This window comes from Oncorhynchus masou, chromosome 24, assembly GCF_036934945.1.
Source record: "Oncorhynchus masou masou isolate Uvic2021 chromosome 24, UVic_Omas_1.1, whole genome shotgun sequence".
NCBI classification, from domain to species: Eukaryota; Metazoa; Chordata; class Actinopteri; order Salmoniformes; family Salmonidae; genus Oncorhynchus; species Oncorhynchus masou.
The window spans coordinates 112,931,206-112,956,042 of NC_088235.1; the positions used below are offsets into that span (position 1 = coordinate 112,931,206).

General features: G+C 41.8%; 1 protein-coding gene across 1 annotated transcript in view; it reads right to left on the reverse strand.

Annotated features, from left to right (window-relative positions):
• The window catches only part of zgc:103559 (Allantoinase, mitochondrial), a 57,749-nt gene that overhangs the window by 24,131 nt on the left and 8,781 nt on the right, over nt 1-24,837 (reverse strand). The window contains exons 2-7 of the mRNA XM_064936186.1: nt 20,666-20,817; nt 18,601-18,715; nt 17,523-17,669; nt 11,929-12,028; nt 11,700-11,793; nt 8,824-9,010 (exon numbers count right to left, since the gene is read on the reverse strand). Of these exons, the coding sequence (XP_064792258.1) occupies nt 8,824-9,010; nt 11,700-11,793; nt 11,929-12,028; nt 17,523-17,669; nt 18,601-18,715; nt 20,666-20,817 (795 nt within the window). The remainder of the gene's footprint in view (nt 1-8,823; nt 9,011-11,699; nt 11,794-11,928; nt 12,029-17,522; nt 17,670-18,600; nt 18,716-20,665; nt 20,818-24,837) is intronic.

Genomic DNA, 24,837 nt, shown 5'->3' on the forward strand with positions numbered 1-24,837 from the left:
TGGATGGGTGACTGGCCCCTGTGTTAACTTCTGTTATATAATGGTTTGGATGGGTGACTGGCCCCCTGTGTTACCTTCTGTTATATAATGGTGTGGATGGGTGACTGGCCCCTGTGTTAACTTCTGTTATATAATGAGATGGTGTGGATGGGTGACTGGCCCCTGTGTTAACTTCTGTTATATAATGGTGTGGATGGGTGACTGGCCCCTGTGTTAACTTCTGTTATATAATGGTGTGGATGGGTGACTGGCCCCTGTGTTAACTTCTGTTATATAATGAGATGGTGTGGATGGGTGACTGGCCCCTGTGTTAGCTTCTGTTATATAATGAGATGGTGTGGATGGGTGACTGGCCCCTGTGTTAATGAACTTCTTTTATATAATGAGATGGTGTGGATGGGTGACTGGCCCCTGTGTTAATTAACTTCTGTTATATAATGAGATGGTGTGGATGGGTGACTGGCCCCTGTGTTAATTAACTTCTGTTATATAATGAGATGGTGTGGATGGATGACTGGCCCCTGTGTTAACTTCTGTTAAATAATGGTGTGGATGGGTGACTGGCCCCTGTGTTAACTTCTGTTATATAATGGTGTGGATGGGTGACTGGCCCCTGTGTTAACTTCTGTTATATAATGGTGTGGATGGGTGACTGGCCCCTGTGTTAACTTCTGTTATATAATGAGATGGTGTGGATGGGTGACTGGCCCCTGTGTTAGCTTCTGTTATATAATGAGATGGTGTGGATGGGTGACTGGCCCCTGTGTTAATTAACTTCTGTTATATAATGAGATGGTGTGGATGGGTGACTGGCCCCTGTGTTAATTAACTTCTGTTATATAATGGTGTGGATGAATGACTGGCCCCTGTGTTAATTAACTTCTGTTATATAATGAGATGGTGTGGATGGGTGACTGGCCCCTGTGTTAATTAACTTCTGTTATATAATGAGATGGTGTGGATGGGTGACTGGCCCCTGTGTTAATTAACTTCTGTTATATAATGGTGTGGATGGATGACTGGCCCCTGTGTTAATTAACTTCTGTTATATAATGAGATGGTGTGGATGGGTGACTGGCCCCTGTGTTAATTAACTTCTGTTATATAATGAGATGGTGTGGATGGGTGACTGGCCCCTGTGTTAATTAACTTCTGTTATATAATGAGATGGTGTGGATGGATGACTGGCCCCTGTGTTAATTAACTTCTGTTATATAATGAGATGGTGTGGATGGATGACTGGCCCCTGTGTTAACTTCTGTTAAATAATGGTGTGGATGGGTGACTGGCCCCTGTGTTAACTTCTGTTATATAACGGTGTGGATGGATGACTGGCCCCTGTGTTAACTTCTGTTATATAATGGTGTGGATTGGTGACTGGCCCCTGTGTTAACTTCTGTTAAATAATGGTGTGGATGGGTGACTGGCCCCTGTGTTAACTTCTGTTATATAATGAGATGGTGTGGATGGATGACTGGCCCCTGTGTTAACTTCTGTTAAATAATGGTGTGGATGGGTGACTGGCCCCTGTGTTAACTTCTGTTATATAATGGTGTGGATGGATGACTGGCCCCTGTGTTAACTTCTGTTATATAATGGTGTGGATGGATGACTGGCCCCTGTGTTAACTTCTGTTATATAATGGTGTGGATGGATGACTGGCCCCTGTGTTAACTTCTGTTATATAATGGTGTGGATGGGTGACTGGCCCCTGTGTTAACTTCTGTTATATAATGGTGTGGATGGGTGACTGGCCCCTGTGTTAAATTCTGTCATATAATTAGATGGTGTGGATGGGTGACTGGCCCCTGTGTTAACTTCTGTTATATAATGAGATGGTGTGGATGGGTGACTGGCCACTGTGTTACCTTCTGTTATATAATGGTGTGGATGGGTGACTGGCCCCTGTGTTAACTTCTGTTATATAATGGTGTGGATGGGTGACTGGCCCCTGTGTTAACTTCTGTTATATAATGGTGTGGATGGATGACTGGCCCCTGTGTTAACTTCTCTTATATAATGGTGTGGATGGGTGACTGGCCCCTGTGTTAACTTCTGTTAAATAATGGTGTGGATGGGTGACTGGCCCCTGTGTTAACTTCTGTTAAATAATGGTGTGGATGGATGACTGGCCCCTGTGTTAACTTCTGTTATATAATGAGATGGTGTGGATGGGAGACTGGCCCCTGTGTTAACTTCTGTTATATAATGGTGTGGATGGGTGACCGGCCCCTGTGTTAACTTCTGTTATATAATGAGATGGTGTGGATGGGTGACTGGCCCCTGTGTTAACTTCTGTTATATAATGGTGTGGATGGGTGACTGGCCCCTGTGTTAACTTCTGTTATATAATGGTGTGGCTGGGTGACTGGCCCCTGTGTTAACTTCTGTTATATAATGGTGTGGATGGATGACTGGCCCCTGTGTTAACTTCTGTTATATAATGGTGTGGATGGGTGACTGGCCCCTGTGTTAACTTCTGTTATATAATGGTGTGGATGGGTGACTGGCCCCTGTGTTAACTTCTGTTAAATAATGGTGTGGATGGGTGACTGGCCCCTGTGTTAACTTCTGTTATATAATGGTGTGGATGGATGACTGGCCCCTGTGTTAACTTCTGTTATATAATGGTGTGGATGGATGACTGGCCCCTGTGTTAACTTCTGTTATATAATGGTGTGGATGGATGACTGGCCCCTGTGTTAACTTCTGTTATATAATGGTGTGGATGGGTGACTGGCCCCTGTGTTAACTTCTGTTAAATAATGGTGTGGATGGGTGACTGGCCCCTTTGTTAACTTCTGTTATATAATGGTGTGGATGGATGACTGGCCCCTGTGTTAACTTCTGTTAAATAATGGTGTGGATGTTTGACTGGCCCCTGTGTTAACTTCTGTTATATAATGGTGTGGATGGATGACTGGCCCCTGTGTTAACTTCTGTTATATAATGGTGTGGATGGATGACTGGCCCCTGTGTTAACTTCTGTTATATAATGGTGTGGATGGATGACTGGCCCCTGTGTTAACTTCTGTTATATAATGGTGTGGATGGGTGACTGGCCCCTGTGTTAACTTCTGTTAAATAATGGTGTGGAATGGTGACTGGCCCCTGTGTTAACTTCTGTTATATAATGAGATGGTGTGGATGGATGACTGGCCCCTGTGTTAACTTCTGTTATATAATGAGATGGTGTGGATGGGTGACTGGCCCCTGTGTTAGCTTCTGTTATATAATGAGATGGTGTGGATGGGTGACTGGCCCCTGTGTTAATGAACTTCTTTTATATAATGAGATGGTGTGGATGGGTGACTGGCCCCTGTGTTAATTAACTTCTGTTATATAATGAGATGGTGTGGATGGGTGACTGGCCCCTGTGTTAATTAACTTCTGTTATATAATGAGATGGTGTGGATGGATGACTGGCCCCTGTGTTAACTTCTGTTAAATAATGGTGTGGATGGGTGACTGGCCCCTGTGTTAACTTCTGTTATATAATGGTGTGGATGGGTGACTGGCCCCTGTGTTAACTTCTGTTATATAATGGTGTGGATGGGTGACTGGCCCCTGTGTTAACTTCTGTTATATAATGAGATGGTGTGGATGGGTGACTGGCCCCTGTGTTAGCTTCTGTTATATAATGAGATGGTGTGGATGGGTGACTGGCCCCTGTGTTAATTAACTTCTGTTATATAATGAGATGGTGTGGATGGGTGACTGGCCCCTGTGTTAATTAACTTCTGTTATATAATGGTGTGGATGAATGACTGGCCCCTGTGTTAATTAACTTCTGTTATATAATGAGATGGTGTGGATGGGTGACTGGCCCCTGTGTTAATTAACTTCTGTTATATAATGAGATGGTGTGGATGGGTGACTGGCCCCTGTGTTAATTAACTTCTGTTATATAATGGTGTGGATGGATGACTGGCCCCTGTGTTAATTAACTTCTGTTATATAATGAGATGGTGTGGATGGGTGACTGGCCCCTGTGTTAATTAACTTCTGTTATATAATGAGATGGTGTGGATGGGTGACTGGCCCCTGTGTTAATTAACTTCTGTTATATAATGAGATGGTGTGGATGGATGACTGGCCCCTGTGTTAATTAACTTCTGTTATATAATGAGATGGTGTGGATGGATGACTGGCCCCTGTGTTAACTTCTGTTAAATAATGGTGTGGATGGGTGACTGGCCCCTGTGTTAACTTCTGTTATATAACGGTGTGGATGGATGACTGGCCCCTGTGTTAACTTCTGTTATATAATGGTGTGGATTGGTGACTGGCCCCTGTGTTAACTTCTGTTAAATAATGGTGTGGATGGGTGACTGGCCCCTGTGTTAACTTCTGTTATATAATGAGATGGTGTGGATGGATGACTGGCCCCTGTGTTAACTTCTGTTAAATAATGGTGTGGATGGGTGACTGGCCCCTGTGTTAACTTCTGTTATATAATGGTGTGGATGGATGACTGGCCCCTGTGTTAACTTCTGTTATATAATGGTGTGGATGGATGACTGGCCCCTGTGTTAACTTCTGTTATATAATGGTGTGGATGGATGACTGGCCCCTGTGTTAACTTCTGTTATATAATGGTGTGGATGGGTGACTGGCCCCTGTGTTAACTTCTGTTATATAATGGTGTGGATGGGTGACTGGCCCCTGTGTTAAATTCTGTCATATAATTAGATGGTGTGGATGGGTGACTGGCCCCTGTGTTAACTTCTGTTATATAATGAGATGGTGTGGATGGGTGACTGGCCACTGTGTTACCTTCTGTTATATAATGGTGTGGATGGGTGACTGGCCCCTGTGTTAACTTCTGTTATATAATGGTGTGGATGGGTGACTGGCCCCTGTGTTAACTTCTGTTATATAATGGTGTGGATGGATGACTGGCCCCTGTGTTAACTTCTCTTATATAATGGTGTGGATGGGTGACTGGCCCCTGTGTTAACTTCTGTTAAATAATGGTGTGGATGGGTGACTGGCCCCTGTGTTAACTTCTGTTAAATAATGGTGTGGATGGATGACTGGCCCCTGTGTTAACTTCTGTTATATAATGAGATGGTGTGGATGGGAGACTGGCCCCTGTGTTAACTTCTGTTATATAATGGTGTGGATGGGTGACCGGCCCCTGTGTTAACTTCTGTTATATAATGAGATGGTGTGGATGGGTGACTGGCCCCTGTGTTAACTTCTGTTATATAATGGTGTGGATGGGTGACTGGCCCCTGTGTTAACTTCTGTTATATAATGGTGTGGCTGGGTGACTGGCCCCTGTGTTAACTTCTGTTATATAATGGTGTGGATGGATGACTGGCCCCTGTGTTAACTTCTGTTATATAATGGTGTGGATGGGTGACTGGCCCCTGTGTTAACTTCTGTTATATAATGGTGTGGATGGGTGACTGGCCCCTGTGTTAACTTCTGTTAAATAATGGTGTGGATGGGTGACTGGCCCCTGTGTTAACTTCTGTTATATAATGGTGTGGATGGATGACTGGCCCCTGTGTTAACTTCTGTTATATAATGGTGTGGATGGATGACTGGCCCCTGTGTTAACTTCTGTTATATAATGGTGTGGATGGATGACTGGCCCCTGTGTTAACTTCTGTTATATAATGGTGTGGATGGGTGACTGGCCCCTGTGTTAACTTCTGTTAAATAATGGTGTGGATGGGTGACTGGCCCCTTTGTTAACTTCTGTTATATAATGGTGTGGATGGATGACTGGCCCCTGTGTTAACTTCTGTTAAATAATGGTGTGGATGTTTGACTGGCCCCTGTGTTAACTTCTGTTATATAATGGTGTGGATGGATGACTGGCCCCTGTGTTAACTTCTGTTATATAATGGTGTGGATGGATGACTGGCCCCTGTGTTAACTTCTGTTATATAATGGTGTGGATGGATGACTGGCCCCTGTGTTAACTTCTGTTATATAATGGTGTGGATGGGTGACTGGCCCCTGTGTTAACTTCTGTTAAATAATGGTGTGGAATGGTGACTGGCCCCTGTGTTAACTTCTGTTATATAATGAGATGGTGTGGATGGATGACTGGCCCCTGTGTTAACTTCTGTTATATAATGGTGTGGATGGGTGACTGGCCCCTTTGTTAACTTCTGTTAAATAATGGTGTGGATGGGTGACTGGCCCCTGTGTTAACTTATGTTATATAATGGTGTGGATGGATGACTGGCCCCTGTGTTAACTTCTGTTATATAATGGTGTGGATGGATGACTGGCCCCTGTGTTAACTTCTGTTATATAATGGTGTGGATGGATGACTGGCCCCTGTGTTAACTTCTGTTATATAATGGTGTGGATGGGTGACTGGCCCCTGTGTTAACTTCTGTTATATAATGAGATGGTGTGGATGGATGACTGGCCCCTGTGTTAACTTCTGTTATATAATGGTGTGGATGGGTGACTGGCCCCTGTGTTAACTTCTGTTAAATAATGGTGTGGATGGGTGACTGGCCCCTTTGTTAACTTCTGTTATATAATGGTGTGGATGGGTGACTGGCCCCTTTGTTAACTTCTGTTAAATAATGGTGTGGATGGGTGACTGGCCCCTGTGTTAACTTCTGTTATATAATGGTGTGGATGGATGACTGGCCCCTGTGTTAACTTCTGTTATATAATGGTGTGGATGGATGACTGGCCCCTGTGTTAACTTCTGTTATATAATGGTGTGGATGGATGACTGGCCCCTGTGTTAACTTCTGTTATATAATGGTGTGGATGGGTGACTGGCCCCTGTGTTAACTTCTGTTATATAATGAGATGGTGTGGATGGATGACTGGCCCCTGTGTTAACTTCTGTTATATAATGGTGTGGATGGGTGACTGGCCCCTGTGTTAACTTCTGTTAAATAATGGTGTGGATGGGTGACTGGCCCCTTTGTTAACTTCTGTTATATAATGGTGTGGATGGATGACTGGCCCCTGTGTTAACTTCTGTTAAATAATGGTGTGGATGAGTGACTGGCCCCTGTGTTAACTTCTGTTATATAATGGTGTGGATGGATGACTGGCCCCTGTGTTAACTTCTGTTATATAATGGTGTGGATGGATGACTGGCCCCTGTGTTAACTTCTGTTAAATAATGGTGTGGAATGGTGACTGGCCCCTGTGTTAACTTCTGTTATATAATGAGATGGTGTGGATGGATGACTGGCCCCTGTGTTAACTTCTGTTATATAATGGTGTGGATGGGTGACTGGCCCCTGTGTTAACTTCTGTTAAATAATGGTGTGGATGGGTGACTGGCCCCTGTGTTAACTTCTGTTATATAATGGTGTGGATGGATGACTGGCCCCTGTGTTAACTTCTGTTATATACTGTACTTGATACCATCTACTGTATCTTGCCTATGCTGCTCTGTACCATCACTCACTCATATATCCTTATGTACATATTCTTTATCCCCTTACACTGTGTATAAGACAGTAGATTAGGAATTGTTAGTTAGATTACTTGTTGTTTATTACTGCATTGTCGGAACTAGAAGCACAAGCATTTCGCTACACTCGCATTAACATCTGCTAACCATGTGTATGTGACAAATAACATTTGATTTGATTTGATTTGAGATGCTGTGGTCTATGTTAGTCTTCTATTGTCTGTATGTACGCAGTCTCTCTGTTTATTTGCACTTTCTCTGTGTCTCTTGTTTTCATTTATTAATTATACATTAATTATATATATATAGTACTAGTCAAAAGTTTGGACACACCTACTCATTCCAGGCTTTTTCTTTATTTGTACTATTTTCTACTTTGTAGAATAATAGTGAAGACATCAAAACTATGAATTAACACATATGGAATCATCTAGTAACCAATAATGTGTTAAACAAATCAAATTATATTTGATATTCTTCAAAAGTAGCCACCCTTTGCCTTGATGACAGCTTTGCACACTCTTAGCATTCTCTCAACCAGCTTCATGAGGTAGTCAACTGGAATGCATTTCAATTAACAGGTGTGCCTTGTTAAAAGTACATTTGTTTCTTTCCTTCTTAATGCGTTTGATCCAATCAGTTGTGTTGTGACAAGGTAGGGGTGGTATTCAGAAGATGGCCCTATTTTGTAAAAAGCCAAGTCCATATTATGGCAAGAACAGCTCAAGTAAGCAAAGAGAAACAGTAGTCCATCATTACTTTGGCTACTTTGAAGAATATACAATATAAAATATATACTTTTGTGGTTACTATATGATTCCATATGTGTTACTTCATTGTTTTGATGACTTCAACTATTATTCTACGATGTAGAAAATAGTAAAAATAAAGAAGGTCTATCTGGTTAGATATCCCTCTGATGAGAGGTGTACCTGGTTAGATAACCCTCTGATGAGAGGTGTACCTGGTTAGATAACCCTCTGATGAGAGGTGTACCTGGTTAGATAACCCTCTGATGAGAGGTGTACCTGGTTAGATAACCCTCTGATGAGAGGTGTACCTGGTTAGATATCTCTCTGATGAGAGGTCTACCTGGTTAGATATCCCTCTGATGAGAGGTGTACCTGGTTAGATATCTCTCTGCTGAGAGGTGTACCTGGTTAGATATCTCTCTGCTGAGAGGTGTACCTGGTTAGATAACCCTCTGATGAGAGGTGTACCTGGTTAGATATCTCTCTGATGAGAGGTGTACCTGGTTAGATAACCCTCTGATGAGAGGTGTACCTGGTTAGATAACCCTCTGATGAGAGGTCTACCTGGTTAGATATTTCTCTGATGAGAGGTGTACCTGGTTAGATATCCCTCTAAAGGGAGGTCTACCTGGTTAGATATCCCTCTAATGGGAGGTCTACCTGGTTAGCTAACCCTCTGATGGGAGGACAGCATTTGAACTGCGTGGCCCCAGCAGGGATGTGTTCAGCAGACAGGCTGAGGTAGTGATGGGTGGTCTCCACCGTCAGAGGGGCTCCGGCCTGCTTCGCAGCCTGGATCAGAGCCAGGGGCTGGGCAGAGGACAGGTGCACTATGTGGCAATGCACCCTTGAGAGAGACATACACAGTCCACATCAGAGCCCAGGGCTGGGCAAAGGACAGGTGCACTATGTGGCAATGCACCCTAGAGAGTTAGAGTTACAACCTCTATACATTTGAAATGTTACTACTTTTGTTTTATATACAAATTGTCAATAAATAGAATGCTGAGAAAACCAGGAGAGATACTCAGAAGGGCATCTCTTAAACCTGGTTGCTGATCTCTAATGATTAGATATGAACTCAAACAGCAGCACAGTACATAACACAGCTTAGTAGTAGTAGTAGTAGTAGTATAAGAGCGTCTGCTAAATGACTTAAATGTAGTAGTAGTACTGGTAGTAGTAGTAGTAGTAGTAGTAGTAGTACTGGTAGTAGTAGTAGTAGTATTAGTACTGCTAATAGTATTAGTAGTAGTATCAGTAGTAGTAGTAGTAGTAGTAGTAGTACTGGTAGTAGTAGTAGTAGTAGTACTGGTAGTAGTATTTGTATTAGTATTAGTAGTAGTGGTGGTAGCAGTAGTAGTGGTAGCAATAGTACTGTTAGCAGTAGTAGTAGTAGTAGTAGTAGAGATTGTAGTAGTAGCAGTAGTGCTAGAAGTAGCATAGGTAGTAGTAGTAGTAGTACTAGCAGTATCATAGGTAGTAGTAGTAGAAGTAGTAGCAGTAGTACTAGCAGTGGCATAGGTAGTAGTAGTAGTAGTAGTAGTAGTAGTGGTAGTAGTGGTAGTAGTAGTAGTACTGGTAGTAGTAGTAGTAGTAGTAGTAGTAGTAGTAGTAGTAGTAGTAGTGGTAGTAGTAGTAGTGGTAGTAGTGGTAGTAGTAGCAGCAGTAGTACTGGTAGTAGTAGTAGTAGTAGTCATAGATATAGTAGTAGTAGCAGTAGCATAGGTAGTAGTAGTAGTAGTAGTAATAGTAGCAGTAGTAGAAGTAGTAGTAGTAGTAGTAGTAGTAGTAGTAGTCATAGAGATAGTAGTAGTAGCAGTAGTAGTAGTAGTAGTAGTAGTAGTCATAGAGATAGTAGTAGTAGCAGTAGTAGTAGTAGTTGTATTGGTAGTAGTAGTAGTAGTAGTAGTAGTAGTCATAGAGATAGTAGTTGTATTGGTAGTAGTAGTAGTAGTAGTAGTAGTAGTCATAGAGATAGTAGTAGTGGTAGCAGTAGTATTAGTAATAGTATTAGTAGTAGTAGTAGTAGTAGTAGTAGTAGTGGTAGTAGTAGTAGTAGTAGTAGTAGTAGTAGTAGTAGTCATAGAGATAGTAGTAGTAGCAGTAGTACTAGCAGTAGCATAGGTAGTAGTAGTAGTTGTAGTAGTAGTAGTAATAGTAGCAGTAGTAGTAGTAGTAGTAGTAGTCATAGAGATAGTAGTAGTAGCAGTAGTAGTAGTAGTAGTAGTAGTAGTAGTAGTCATAGAGATAGTAGTAGTGGTAGCAGTAGTATTAGTAATAGTATTAGTAGTATTAGTAGTAGTAGTTGTATTGGTAGTAGTAGTAGTAGTAGTAGTAGTAGTAGTAGTAGCAGTAGTAGTAGTAGTAGTAGTAGTAGTAGTCATAGAGATAGTAGTAGTGGTAGCAGTAGTATTAGTAATAGTATTAGTAGTATTAGTAGTAGTAGTAGTAGTGGTAGTAGTAGTAGTAGTAGTAGTAGTCATAGAGATAGTAGTAGTAGCAGTAGTACTAGCAGTAGCATAGGTAGTAGTAGTAGTTGTAGTAGTAGTAGTAATAGTAGCAGTAGTAGTAGTAGTAGTAGTAGTAGTAGTAGTAGTAGTAGTCATAGAGGTAGTAGTAGTAGCAGTAGTACTAGCAGTAGCATAGGTAGTAGTAGTAGTAGTAGCAGTAGTAGTAGTAGTAGTAGTAGTAGTAGCAGCAGTAGTAGTAGTTGTAGTAGTCATAGAGATAGTAGTAGTAGCAGTAGTACTAGCAGTAGCATAGGTAGTTGTAGTAGTAGTAATAGTAGCAGTAGTAGTAGTAGTAGTAGTAGTAGTAGTAGTCATAGAGATAGTAGTAGTAGCAGTAGTACTAGCAGTAGCATAGGTAGTTGTAGTAGTAGTAATAGTAGCAGTAGTAGTAGTAGCAGTAGTAGTAATAGTAGTAGTAGTAGTAGTAGTCATAGAGATAGTAGTAGTAGCAGTAGTACTAGCAGTAGCATAGGTAGTAGTAGTAGTAGCAGCAGTAATAGTAGTAGTAGTAGTTGTTGTAGTAGTCATAGAGATAGTAGTAGTAGCAGTAGTACTAGCAGTAGCATAGGTAGTAGTAGTAGTAGTGGTAGTATTGGTAGTAATAGTAGTAGTAGTAGTAGTAGTAGTAGTAGTAGTAGTAGTAGTAGTAGTAGTAGTCATAGAGATAGTAGTAGTAGCAGTAGTACTAGCAGTAGCATAGGTAGTAGTAGTAGTAGCAGCAGTAGTAGTAGTAGTAGTAGTTGTTGTAGTAGTCATAGAGATAGTAGTAGTAGCAGTAGTACTAGCAGTAGCATAGGTAGTAGTAGTAGTAGTAGTAGTAGTAGTAGTGGTAGTAACAGTAGTAGTAGTGGTAGTAACAGTAGTAGTAGTGGTAGTGGTAGTAACAGTAGTAGTAGTAGTAGTGGTAGTAGTAGTAGTAGTAGTCATAGAGATAGTAGTAGTACTGGTAGTAGCATAGGTAGTTGTAGTAGTAGTAGTAGTAGTAGTAATAGTAGCAGTAGTAGTAGTAGTAGTAGTTCATACTGGTATTTCAGGCAGAGCTCAGTGACAGTTCGAATGGCCTCCAGTTCCATAACATCTGGTCTGGACTTGAGGAAGGTGGAGTACTCTTTGGGGTCTATGGAAAGCAGTGGTGGGGGTTGAAGTAAGAGAATGGTTCTTATAGATACTGTTAAAATACTCTGACACACCAGTAGCAAAATACTGCTTCATTTTTTCTGATGTCTTTTTGCCATCGACATTAAAATGATACCTGGTGGCAGGGGGACATCCCTCTCTTCTTTCCCTGATGGCAGGGGGACATCCCTCTTTTCTTTCCCTGATGGCAGGGGGACATCCCTCTCAGCATGAAACTACAGAGAAAGGAGAAGAAGGCAAGGTTGGTATTTGTTAACCCCTTAGTCATAAAGTGTATATCATTGATTAATAAATTCCCTTCCTCCAAGATAATTGTTTCGCCCCCATAGCTTACAAGTTTTATATGATTGAGTAGACACAAGTCACGTAGAATTACTACAAATACAAACACCTTTCCAATGCAGTGAGTGTGTTTGTGAGGAAGCTGTGAATTCTAGAATGAGGAATTGGGCGTGCTCAATCAAAAGTTTATCATGAAAAAAATGTATTTACGAACCGTGTTCAAAAGGTCTATACTGGAAAAAGTGAAAACCTGTACTCACTGAAATGCCCCTGTAAACCACTACCATAGTAGTATTGTCCCTGTAAACCACTACCATAGTAGACATGTCCCTGTTAGTCACTACCATAGTGAACATGTCCCTGTAAATCACTACCATAGTAGACATGTCCCTGTAAACCACTACCATAGTAGACATGTCCCTGTTAGTCACTACCATAGTAGACATGTCCCTGTAAGTCACTACCATAGTGAACATGTCCCTGTAAACCACTACCATAGTAGACATGTCCCTGTTAGTCACTACCATAGTAGACATGTCCCTGTAAGTCACTACCATAGTGAACATGTCCCTGTAAATCACTACCATAGTAGACATGTCCCTGTTAGTCACTACCATAGTAGACATGTCCCTGTTAGTCACTACCATAGTGAACATGTCCCTGTAAATCACTACCATAGTAGACATGTCCCTGTAAACCACTACCATAGTAGACATGTCCCTGTTAGTCACTACCATAGTAGACATGTCCCTGTTAGTCACTACCATAGTAGACATGTCCCTGTAAGTCACTACCATAGTAGACATGTCCCTGTAAATCACTACCATAGTAGACATGTCCCTGTAAATCACTACCATAGTAGACATGTCTCTGTAAATCACTACCATAGTGAACATGTCCCTGTAAATCACTACCATAGTAGACATGTCTCTGTAAATCACTACCATAGTAGACATGTCCCTGTAAATCACTACCATAGTAGACATGTCCCTGTAAATCACTACCATAGTAGACATGTCCCTGTAAACCACTACCATAGTAGACATGTCCCTGTTAGTCACTACCATAGTAGTATTGTCCCTGTAAACCACTACCATAGTAGACATGTCCCTGTTAGTCACTACCATAGTAGACATGTCCCTGTAAACCACTACCATAGTAGACATGTCACTGTAAGTCACTACCATAGTGAACATGTCCCTGTAAGTCACTACCATAGTGAACATGTCCCTGTAAATCACTACCATAGTAGACATGTCCCTGTTAGTCACTACCATAGTAGACATGTCCCTGTAAATCACTACCATAGTAGACATGTCCCTGTTAGTCACTACCATAGTAGACATGTCCCTGTAAACCACTACCATAGTAGACATGTCACTGTAAGTCACTACCATAGTGAACATGTCCCTGTAAGTCACTACCATAGTGAACATGTCCCTGTAAATCACTACCATAGTAGACATGTCCCTGTAAATCACTACCATAGTAGACATGTCCCTGTAAATCACTACCATAGTAGACATGTCCCTGTAAATCACTACCATAGTGAACATGTCCCTGTAAATCACTACCATAGTAGACATGTCCCTGTAAATCACTACCATAGTGAACATGTCCCTGTAAATCACTACCATAGTAGACATGTCCCTGTAAATCACTACCATAGTGAACATGTCCCTGTAAATCACTACCATAGTAGACATGTCCCTGTAAATCACTACCATAGTGGACATGTCCCTGTAAATCACTACCATAGTAGACATGTCCCTGTAAATCACTACCATAGTGAACATGTCCCTGTAAATCACTACCATAGTAGACATGTCCCTGTAAATCACTACCATAGTAGACATGTCCCTATAAATCACGACCATAGTGAACATGTCCCTGTAAGTCACTACCATAGTGAACATGCCCCTGTAAATCACTACCATAGTAGACATGTCCCTGTAAATCACTACCATAGTGAACATGTCCCTGTAAATCACTACCATAGTAGACATGTCCCTGTAAATCACTACCATAGTAGACATGTCCCTATAAATCACGACCATAGTGAACATGTCCCTGTAAGTCACTACCATAGTGAACATGTCCCTGTAAATCACTACCATAGTAGACATGTCCCTGTAAATCACTACCATAGTAGACATGTCCCTGTAAATCACTACCATAGTAGACATGTCCCTGTAAATCACTACCATAGTAGACATGTCCCTGTAAATCACTACCATAGTGAACATGTCCCTGTAAATCACTACCATAGTAGCCATGTCCCTGTAAATCACTACCATAGTAGCCATGTCCCTGTAAATCACTACCATAGTAGACATGTCCCTGTAAATCACTACCATAGTAGACATGTCCCTATAAATCACTACCATAGTGAACATGTCCCTGTAAATCACTACCATAGTAGACTTGTCCCTGTAAGTCACTACCATAGTAGACATGTCCCTGTAAATCACTACCATAGAAGACATGTCCCTGTAAATCACGACCATAGTAGACATGTCCCTGTAAATCACTACCATAGTAGACATGTCCCTGTAAATCACTACCATAGTGAACATGTCTCTGTAAATCACTACCATAGTAGACATGTCCCTATAAATCACTACCATAGTAGACATGTCCCTGTAAATCACTACCATAGTAGACATGTCCCTGTAAATCACTAGTAGACATGTCCCTGTAAATCACTACCATAGTAGACATGTCCCTATAAATCACTACCATAGTAGACATGTCTCTGTAAATCACTACCATAGTAGACATGTCCCTGTAAATCACTACCATAGTAGACATGTCCCTGTAAATCACTACCATAGTGAACATGTCCCTGTAAATCACTACCAGAGTGATCATGTCCCTGTAAATCAATACCATAGTAGACATGTCCCTGTAAATCACTACCATAGTAGACATGTCTCTGTAAATCACTACCATAGTAGACATGTCCCTGTAAATCACTACCATAGTAGACATGTCCCTGTAAATCACTACCATAGTGAACATGTCCCTGTAAATCACTACCATAGTGAACATGTCCCTGTAAATCACTACCATAGTAGACATGTCCCTGTAAATCACTACCATAGTAGACATGTCTCTGTAAATCACTACCATAGTAGACATGTCCCTGTAAATCACTACCATAGTAGACATGTCCCTGTAAATCACTACCATAGTGAACATGTCCCTGTAAATCACTACCATAGTAGACATGTCCCTGTAAATCACTACCATAGTAGACATGTCCCTGTAAATCACTACCATAGTAGACATGTCTCTGTAAATCACTACCATAGTAGACATGTCTCTGTAAATCACTACCATAGTAGACATGTCTCTGTAAATCACTACCATAGTAGACATGTCCCTGTAAATCACTACCATAGTAGACATGTCCCTGTAAATCACTACCATAGTGAACATGTCCCTGTAAATCACTACCATAGTAGACATGTCCCTGTAAATCACTACCATAGTAGACATGTCCCTGTAAATCACGACCATAGTGGACATGTCCCTGTTAGTCACTACCATAGTAGACATGTCCCTGTAAATCACGACCATAGTGGACATGTCCCTGTTAGTCACTACCATAGTAGACATGTCCCTGTAAATCACTACCATAGTAGACATGTCCCTGTAAATCACTACCATAGTGAACATGTCCCTGTAAATCACTACCATAGTAGACATGTCCCTGTAAATCACTACCATAGTAGACATGTCCCTGTAAATCACTACCATAGTGAACATGTCCCTGTAAATCACTACCATAGTGGACATGTCCCTGTAAATCACTACCATAGTAGACATGTCCCTGTAAATCACTACCATAGTAGACATGTCCCTGTAAATCACTACCATAGTGAACATGTCCCTGTAAATCACTATCATAGTAGACATGTCCCTGTAAATCACTACCATAGTGAACATGTCCCTGTAAATCACTACCATAGTAGACATGTCCCTGTAAATCACTACCATAGTGGACATGTCCCTGTAAATCACTACCATTGTAGACATGTCCCTGTAAATCACGACCATAGTAGACATGTCCCTGTAAATCACTACCATAGTAGACATGTCCCTGTAAACCACTACCATAGTAGACATGTCCCTGTAAATCACTACCCTAGTAGACATGTCCCTGTAAATCACTACCATAGTAGACATGTCCCTATAAATCACTACCATAGTAGACATGTCCCTGTAAATCACTACCATAGTAGACATGTCCCTGTAAATCACTACCATAGTAGACATGTCCCTGTAAATCACTAGTAGACATGTCCCTGTAAATCACTACCATAGTGAACATGTCCCTGTAAATCACTACCATAGTAGACATGTCCCTGTAAATAGCTACCATAGTGAACATGTCCCTGTAAATCACTAGTAGACATGTCCCTGTAAATCACTACCATAGTGAACATGTCCCTGTAAATCACTACCATAGTAGACATGTCCCTGTAAATAGCTACCATAGTGAACATGTCCCTGTAAATCACTACCATAGTAGACATGTCCCTGTAAATCACTACCATAGTAGACATGTCCCTGTAAATCACTACCATAGTAGACATGTCCCTGTAAATCACTACCATAGTAGACATGTCCCTGTAAATCACTACCATAGTAGACATGTCCCTGTAAATCACTACCATAGTAGACATGTCCCTGTAAATCACTACCATAGTAGACATGTCCCTGTAAATCACTACCATAGTAGACATGTCCCTGTAAATCACTACCATAGTAGACATGTCCCTGTAAATCACTACCCTAGTAGACATGTCCCTGTAAATCACGACCATAGTGAACATGTCCCTGTAAATCACTACCATAGTAGACATGTCCCTGTAAATCACTACCATAGTGGACATGTCCCTGTAAATCACTATCATAGTAGACATGTCCCTGTAAATCACTACCATAGTGGACATGTCTCTGTAAATCACTACCATAGTAGACATGTCCCTGTAAATCACTACCATAGTAGACATGTCCCTGTCAATCACTACCATAGTGAACATGTCCCTGTAAATCACTACCATAGTGAACATGTCCCTGTAAATCACTACCATAGTAGACATGTCCCTGTAAATCACTACCATAGTGAACATGTCCCTGTAAATCACTACCATAGTGAACATGTCCCTGTAAATCACTACCATAGTAGACATGTCCCTGTAAATCACTACCATAGTGAACATGTCCCTGTAAATCACTACCATAGTAGACATGTCCCTGTAAATCACTACCATAGTGGACATGTCCCTGTAAGTCAGAAGTCAAACGGACCAGTTTCGGCGACAGCCTTTGTTAGTTTTCTCTGACCTCTGCTCCTCAAACGACATTAAAACAGAAAGAATATGAGTGTATTTTATTTTCCATCCATCTGTGAGTTACCAGGAGAACGCTCCCTGTGCCCTGTAGCTGTTTCATGGCGATGTGCAGATCTCCGTCAGTCACATGAGGGAACTCCTCAACTCCACTGTGGATCAGGAAACATTTAAAACCAGCCACCCCAGCCCGGATCATAGGAAGCAGCTCCAGCTGCAGAAACAGAGTCATTTGTATCAGGTGGTTTCACAGAAAGCACTACGGGTAGAAGCAGAAGCCACACCATCACCACAGGGCTTTGGTTTAGGTTCACCCGAGTGTGATTGGGTCGTATTCTTAATTGCCCCGCAAAAAAAAAAACATCCATCCTTTCCTCTTCTCCTCTACTTGAATCTCTACCGATTTGATATAACTGACCAGGCTACGGACAACATATTAATGAGATTCCATGTTATGTTCACCTGCCAAGTCTGTCCCAGTCAGGGCAGATACCAATCAGGGCAGATCCCAATCAGGGCAGATCCCAATCAGGGCAGATCCCAATCAGGGCAGATCCCAATCAGGGCAGATCCCAATCAGGGCAGATACCAATCAGGGCAGATCCCAATCAGGGCAGATCCCAATCAGGGCAGATCCCAATCAGGGCAGATCCCAATCAGGGCAGATCCCAATCAGGGCAGATCAAGGTGAGACGATGAGGAGACTCTTAGGACTTTTTGACAATTGAGAAAGAGCTTTCCCACTGGGAACAGATGTCAGATCAACGTGTAGTTTATATTTACATTTATATTTACACAAAAGGCCCTTAAATGTATAACTTTTTTTTGCAAATCCAATCAGTTTTCCAGGTTGATGGAAACAACGTTATTTCAACTGTTTTTTTTACCAAGTGGGTTAGTTTTATCTCTACTTTTTGTCCCTCAACCAACTCTGTGGCCTTGTGGGTAGAGTGTCTGCCCTGAGATTGGAAGCTTGGACGTTTGATCCCTGGCGAGTCATACTAAATACTGTACAAATGGGACCTGATGTGTCTCTGCTTGGCACTCAGCATTTAAGGAGATAGATTTGGAGGGAGGGGGGCTGGCGTCCTGTCCAGCTGGTGTTCTTGTACGTCATGCTATCATTCCTACAGCTAGTACTGTACCTGGTTGCCAGGGACGACCCCTCCCCAGAAGGCAGTGTCTACAAAACACTTCCCAGACGCTGCTGCCATCTTCTCATGGAAGTTATCCAGGGTTGTGGTCGGCGGGATGCTGTTGCTATGGAGACAGTAATTAGAACACACAGTTCAATTTGCACATTTTAAATATCTTTTCAATCTTTTTTTTGTGTTTAAAAAAAAGAAGATATCCTTAGTGATCCTCAGTTTGGCCAGATCTGAATGTGTTCTTTGAGTACAGGAGTAGCCTAAGTTAGTCAATGTGACAGGCAAGTTCACTATGTTAGTGATTTACAGGGGCATGTCTACTATGGTAGTGATTTACAGGGACATGTCTACTATGGTAGTGATTTACAGGGACATGTTCACTATGGTAGTGATTTACAGGGACATGTTCACTATGGTAGTGATTTACAGGGACATGTCTACTATGGTAGTGATTTACAGGGACATGTTCACTATGGTAGTGATTTACAGGGACATGTTCACTATGGTAGTGATTTACAGGGACATGTCTACTATGGTAGTGATTTACAGGGACATGTCTACTATGGTAGTGATTTACAGGGACATGTTCACTATGGTAGTGATTTACAGGGACATGTCTACTATGGTAGTGATTTACAGGGACATGTTCACTATGGTAGTGATTTACAGGGACATGTCTACTATGGTAGTGATTTACAGGGACATGTTCACTATGGAAGTGACTTACAGGGACATGTCTACTATGGTAGTGATTTACAGGGACATGTCTACTATGGTAGTGATTTACAGGGACATGTTCACTATGGTAGTGATTTACAGGGACATGTCTACTATGGTAGTGATTTACAGGGACATGTCTACTATGGTAGTGATTTACAGGGACATGTTCACTATGGTAGTGATTTACAGGGACATGTCTACTATGGTAGTGATTTACAGGGACATGTTCACTATGGTAGTGATTTACAGGTACATGGCTACTATGGTAGTGATTTACAGGGACATGTTCACTATGGTAGGGATTTACACGGACATGGCTACTAGTGATTTACAGGGACATGTTCACTATGGTAGTGATTTACAGGGATATGTCTACTATGGTAGTGATTTACAGGGACATGTTCACTATGGTAGTGATTTACAGGGACATGTCTACTATGGTAGTGATTTACAGGGACATGTCTACTATGGTAGTGATTTACAGGGACATGTTCACTATGGTAGTGATTTACAGGGACATGTCTACTATGGTAGTGATTTACAGGGACATGTTCACTATGGTAGTGATTTACAGGTACATGGCTACTATGGTAGTGATTTACAGGGACATGTTCACTATGGTAGGGATTTACACGGACATGGCTACTAGTGATTTACAGGGACATGTTCACTATGGTAGTGATTTACAGGGATATGTCTACTATGGTAGTGATTTACAGGGACATGTTCACTATGGTAGTGATTTACAGGGACATGTCTACTATGGTAGTGATTTACAGGGACATGTCTACTATGGTAGTGATTTACAGGGACATGTTCACTATGGTAGTGACTTACAGGGGCATGTCCACTATGGTAGTGATTTACAGGGGCATGTCTACTATGGTAGTGATTTACAGGGACATGTTCACTATGGTAGTGATTTACAGGGACATGTCTACTATGGTAGTGATTTACAGGGACATGTTCACTATGGTAGTGATTTACAGGGACATGTCTACTATGGTAGTGATTTACAGGGACATGTTCACTATGGTAGTGATTTACAGGGACATGGCTACTATGGTAGTGATTTACAGGGACATGTTCACTATGGTAGTGATTTACACGGACATGGCTACTAGTGATTTACAGGGACATGTTCACTATGGTAGTGATTTACAGGGACATGTCTACTATGGTAGTGATTTACAGGGACATGTTCACTATGGTAGTGATTTACAGGGACATGTCTACTATGGTAGTGATTTACAGGGACATGTCTACTATGGTAGTGATTTACAGGGACATGTCTACTATGGTAGTGATTTACAGGGACATGTTCACTATGGTAGTGACTTACAGGGGCATGTCCACTATGGTAGTGACCCCTCCTGCAGCAGCGGCCCTCGTGGCGGTCCAGAATCCCTCCCAGGTGGTGCGACCCGGTTCATTCACATGGACGTGACAGTCCACGATACCAGGCATCACCAGATGGTCTCCCACATCCAACACCTACCATCAGTGTAACAAATATATGTTATAGATACAGCTATACATGTCATAGCACCAGCCATGAAATAACTGATGATTGGCTGAGAGAAATTAATGAAAAAAAGATTGTGGTTTGTTAGACTTCGGTGTGGATTTTGACATTGTCGATCATAGTCTGCTGCTGGAAAAACGTATGTGCTATGGTTTTACACCCCCTGCTATAATGTGGATAAAGAGTTACCTGTCTAACAGAACACAGATGGGTGTTCTTTAATGGCAGCCTCTCCAACATAATCCAGGAAGAATCAGGAATTCCCCAGGGCAGCTGTCTAGGCCCCTTACTTTTTCAATATTTACTAACGACATGACTTTGAGTAAAGCCAGTGTGTCTATGTATGTGGATGACTCAACAATATACACATCAGCTACCACAGCATCTGAAATAACTACAACAATTAACAAAGAGCTGTAGTTAGTTTCTGAATCGGTGTCAAGGAATAAGTTAGTCCTAAATATTTAAAAAACTAAAAGCTTTGTATTTGGGACTAATCGTTCACTAAACCTTAAACCTCAACTAAATATTGTAATGTGGAAATTGAGCAAGTTGAGATGACTAAACTGCTTGGCGTAACCTGGATTGTAAAACTGTCATGGTCAAAACATATTTATGCAGTAGTAAGTAAGATGGGGAGAAGTCTGTCCATAATTAAGCACTGCTCTACCTTCTTAACGACACTATCAACAAGGCAGATCCTACAGGCCCTAGTTTCTACCTTCTTAACAACACTATCAACAAGGCAGGTCCTACAGGCTCTAGTTTTGTCACACCTGGACTACTGTTCAGTCGTGTGGTCAGGTGCCACAATAAAGGACTTAGGAAAATTGCAATTGGCTCAGAACAGGGCAGCACAGCTGGCCCTTGGATGTACACAGAGAGCTAATATTAATAATATGCATGTCAATCTCTCCTGGCTCAAAGTGGAGGAGAGATCGACTTCATCACTACTTGTATTTGTGAGACGTATTGACATGTTGAATGCACCGAGCTGTCAATCTAAACTACTGGCACACAGCTCAGACACCCATGCGCATACCCCACTAGACACGCCACCAGAGGTCTCTTCACAGTCCCCAAGTACAGAACAGACTATAGGAGGCGCACAGTACTACATAGAGCCATGACTACATGGAACTCTATTCCACATCAGGTATCTCATGCAAGCAGTAAAATTAGATTTAAAAAACAGATAAAAATACACCTTATAGAACAATGGGGACTTGAAGCAACACAAACATAGGCACAGACACATGCATACAAACACACAATATCATAAGCACTATACACACATGTGCACATGGATTTTGTGTTGTACAGTAGATGTGTGGTAGTAGAATAGGGGCCTGAGGGCATACACTTAATATGTTGTGAAATCTGTTGTGAATTTATTGTAATGTATCAAAAATGTATAACTGCCTTCATTTTGCTGGATCCTAAGAAGAGTAGCTGCTGCCTTGGCAGGAACTAATGGGGATCCATAATAAACCCCAAGAAGAGTAGCTGCTGCCTTGGCAGGAACTAATGGGGATCCATAATAAATACCAGGAAGAGTAGCTGCTGCCATGGCAGGAACTAATGGGGATCCATAATAAACCCCAGGAAGAGTAGCTGCTGCCTTGGCAGGAACTAATGGGGATCCATAATAAACCCCAGGAAGAGTAGCTGCTGCCTTGGCAGGAACTAATGGGGATCCATAATAAACCCCAGGAAGAGTAGCTGCTGCCTTGGCAGGAACTAATGGGGATCCATAATAAACCCCAGGAAGAGTAGCTGCTGCCTTGGCAGGAACTAATGGGGATCCATAATAAACCCCAGGAAGTGTAGCTGCTGCTTTGGCAGGAACTAATGGGGATCCATAATAAATACACATCACAGTAAAGCTACATCAGTAAATGTATTTATTTGTACCTTTATTTAACTAGGCAAGTCAGTTAAGAACAAATTCTTATTTTCAATGACGGCCTACCCCGGTGACGCTGGGACTATTCTGGCCACCCTATGGGACTCCCAATCACAGCCAGATGTGATTCAGCCAGGATACGAACCAGTAGTGACACCTCTTGCACTGAGATGCAGTGCCTTATTACCACTGCGCCACTTGGGAGCCTATACTGATCTAAAGCTACATCAGTAATGCTACATCAGTAATGCTACGTCAGCAATGCTACGTCAGAAATGCTACGTCAGTAATGCTACATCAGTAATGCTACGTCAGTACTGCTACGTCAGCAATGCTACTTCAGCAATGCTGCGTCAGCAATGCTACGTCAGCAATGCCACGTCAGTAATGCCACGTCAGCAAAGCTACGTTAGCAATGCTACATCAGCGAAGCTACGTCAGTAATGCTACGTCAGTAATGCTACGTCAGCAATGCTACGTCAGCAAGGCCACGTCAGTAATGCTACATCAGCAATGCTACATCAGCGAAGCTACGTCAGTAATGCTACATCAGTAATGCCACATCAGTAATGCTACGTCTGTAATGCTACGTCAGTAATGCTACGTCAGTAATGCTACGTCAGCAATGCTACGTCAGCGAAGCTACATCAGTAATGCTACGTCAGCGAAGCTACGTCAGTAATGCCACGTCAGCAATGCTACGTCAGTAATGCTACATCATTAAAACTACGTTGTAGATCAGTGTATCTCAATCCTAGTCCTGGCCATTACCATGAACACATATAACTATTTATAATTTATAATCTGGTCCTGGGGACCCAAAGGGGTTTACTTTTTTTTTTTTGCCTTACCTGATTCAAATCATCCAAACTTGATGATGAGTTGAGGATTTGAATCAGCTGTGTAGTGCTAGGAATTAAACAAACATGTGCACACTCTTGGGTCCCAGGACCAGGGTTAAGATAAACCATTATAAATAGTTATACACCTTCATAGTAATGCTCAATCAGTAATGGCCAAATTGCACCTCATTCCCTATACAGTGGACTACTTTTGACCAGGGCCCCTTAGGGCTCATAGGACTCTGGTCAAAACATAGTGCACTATGGAGGGAATAGGGTGGTACTTCAGCAATCTAGGCCACAAAATAGCCCCGATTGAACTACAAATGGGTGAGAAATAAATACACTGAATGACAGTATATTTTCTCTCCAGCAGGGGGAGGAAGTGAGCCAGAGAACCAAGTTTTAAGTTGTATTAGTCTTATGTACAGGATACACATGGTATACACTGTCCAACGAAATGCTTACTTCAGGTTCCTTCTCTATAATGCAACAACAATAAGAAAAAATAAATAAATAAATAAAGATAAGATAAGAATATAATGAATACGTAAGTATATGTATTATACAGGAAGTTGCAATTATAGTACAATTATTTACACATGTATCAGAGTAAGTGGGATTGGAGGGGGGGGACAAGTGATTAAATTGTGCAGTATAAGCAATAGTGAAAACAAATCTCGTAGCAGCAATTTGTGCGGCAGGTTGGTGAGAGTGTTAATTAAGCTAGTAACTGCAAGGTTGGTGGATTGAATCCCCGAGCTGACAAGGTCAACATCTGTTGTTCTGCCCCTGAACAAGGCAGTTAACCCACTACCCCTAGGCCAACATTGTAAATAGGTATTTGTTCTTAACTGACTTGCCTAGTTAGATAAATAAAAAATTGTGCTGTGTGTGTAGCATGCATTTACACTGAGTGCACAAGACACTAAGGACACCTGCTCTTTCCATGTGGTTATCCAGGTGAAAGCTATGATCTTCACTTGTTAAATCCACTTCAATCAGTGTAGATGAAGGGGAGGAGATAATTGAGACATGGATTGTGTTTGTGTGCCATTCAGAGGGTGAATGGAGAAGACAAAATATTTAAGTGCCTTTGAATGGGGTATGGTAGTAGGTGCCAGGCGCACAGGTTGTGTTAAGAACTGCACTGCTGCTGGGTTTTTCACCCTCAACACTTTCCCGTGTGTTTCAAAAATGGTCCACCAACCAAAGGACATCCAGCCAACTTGACACAACTG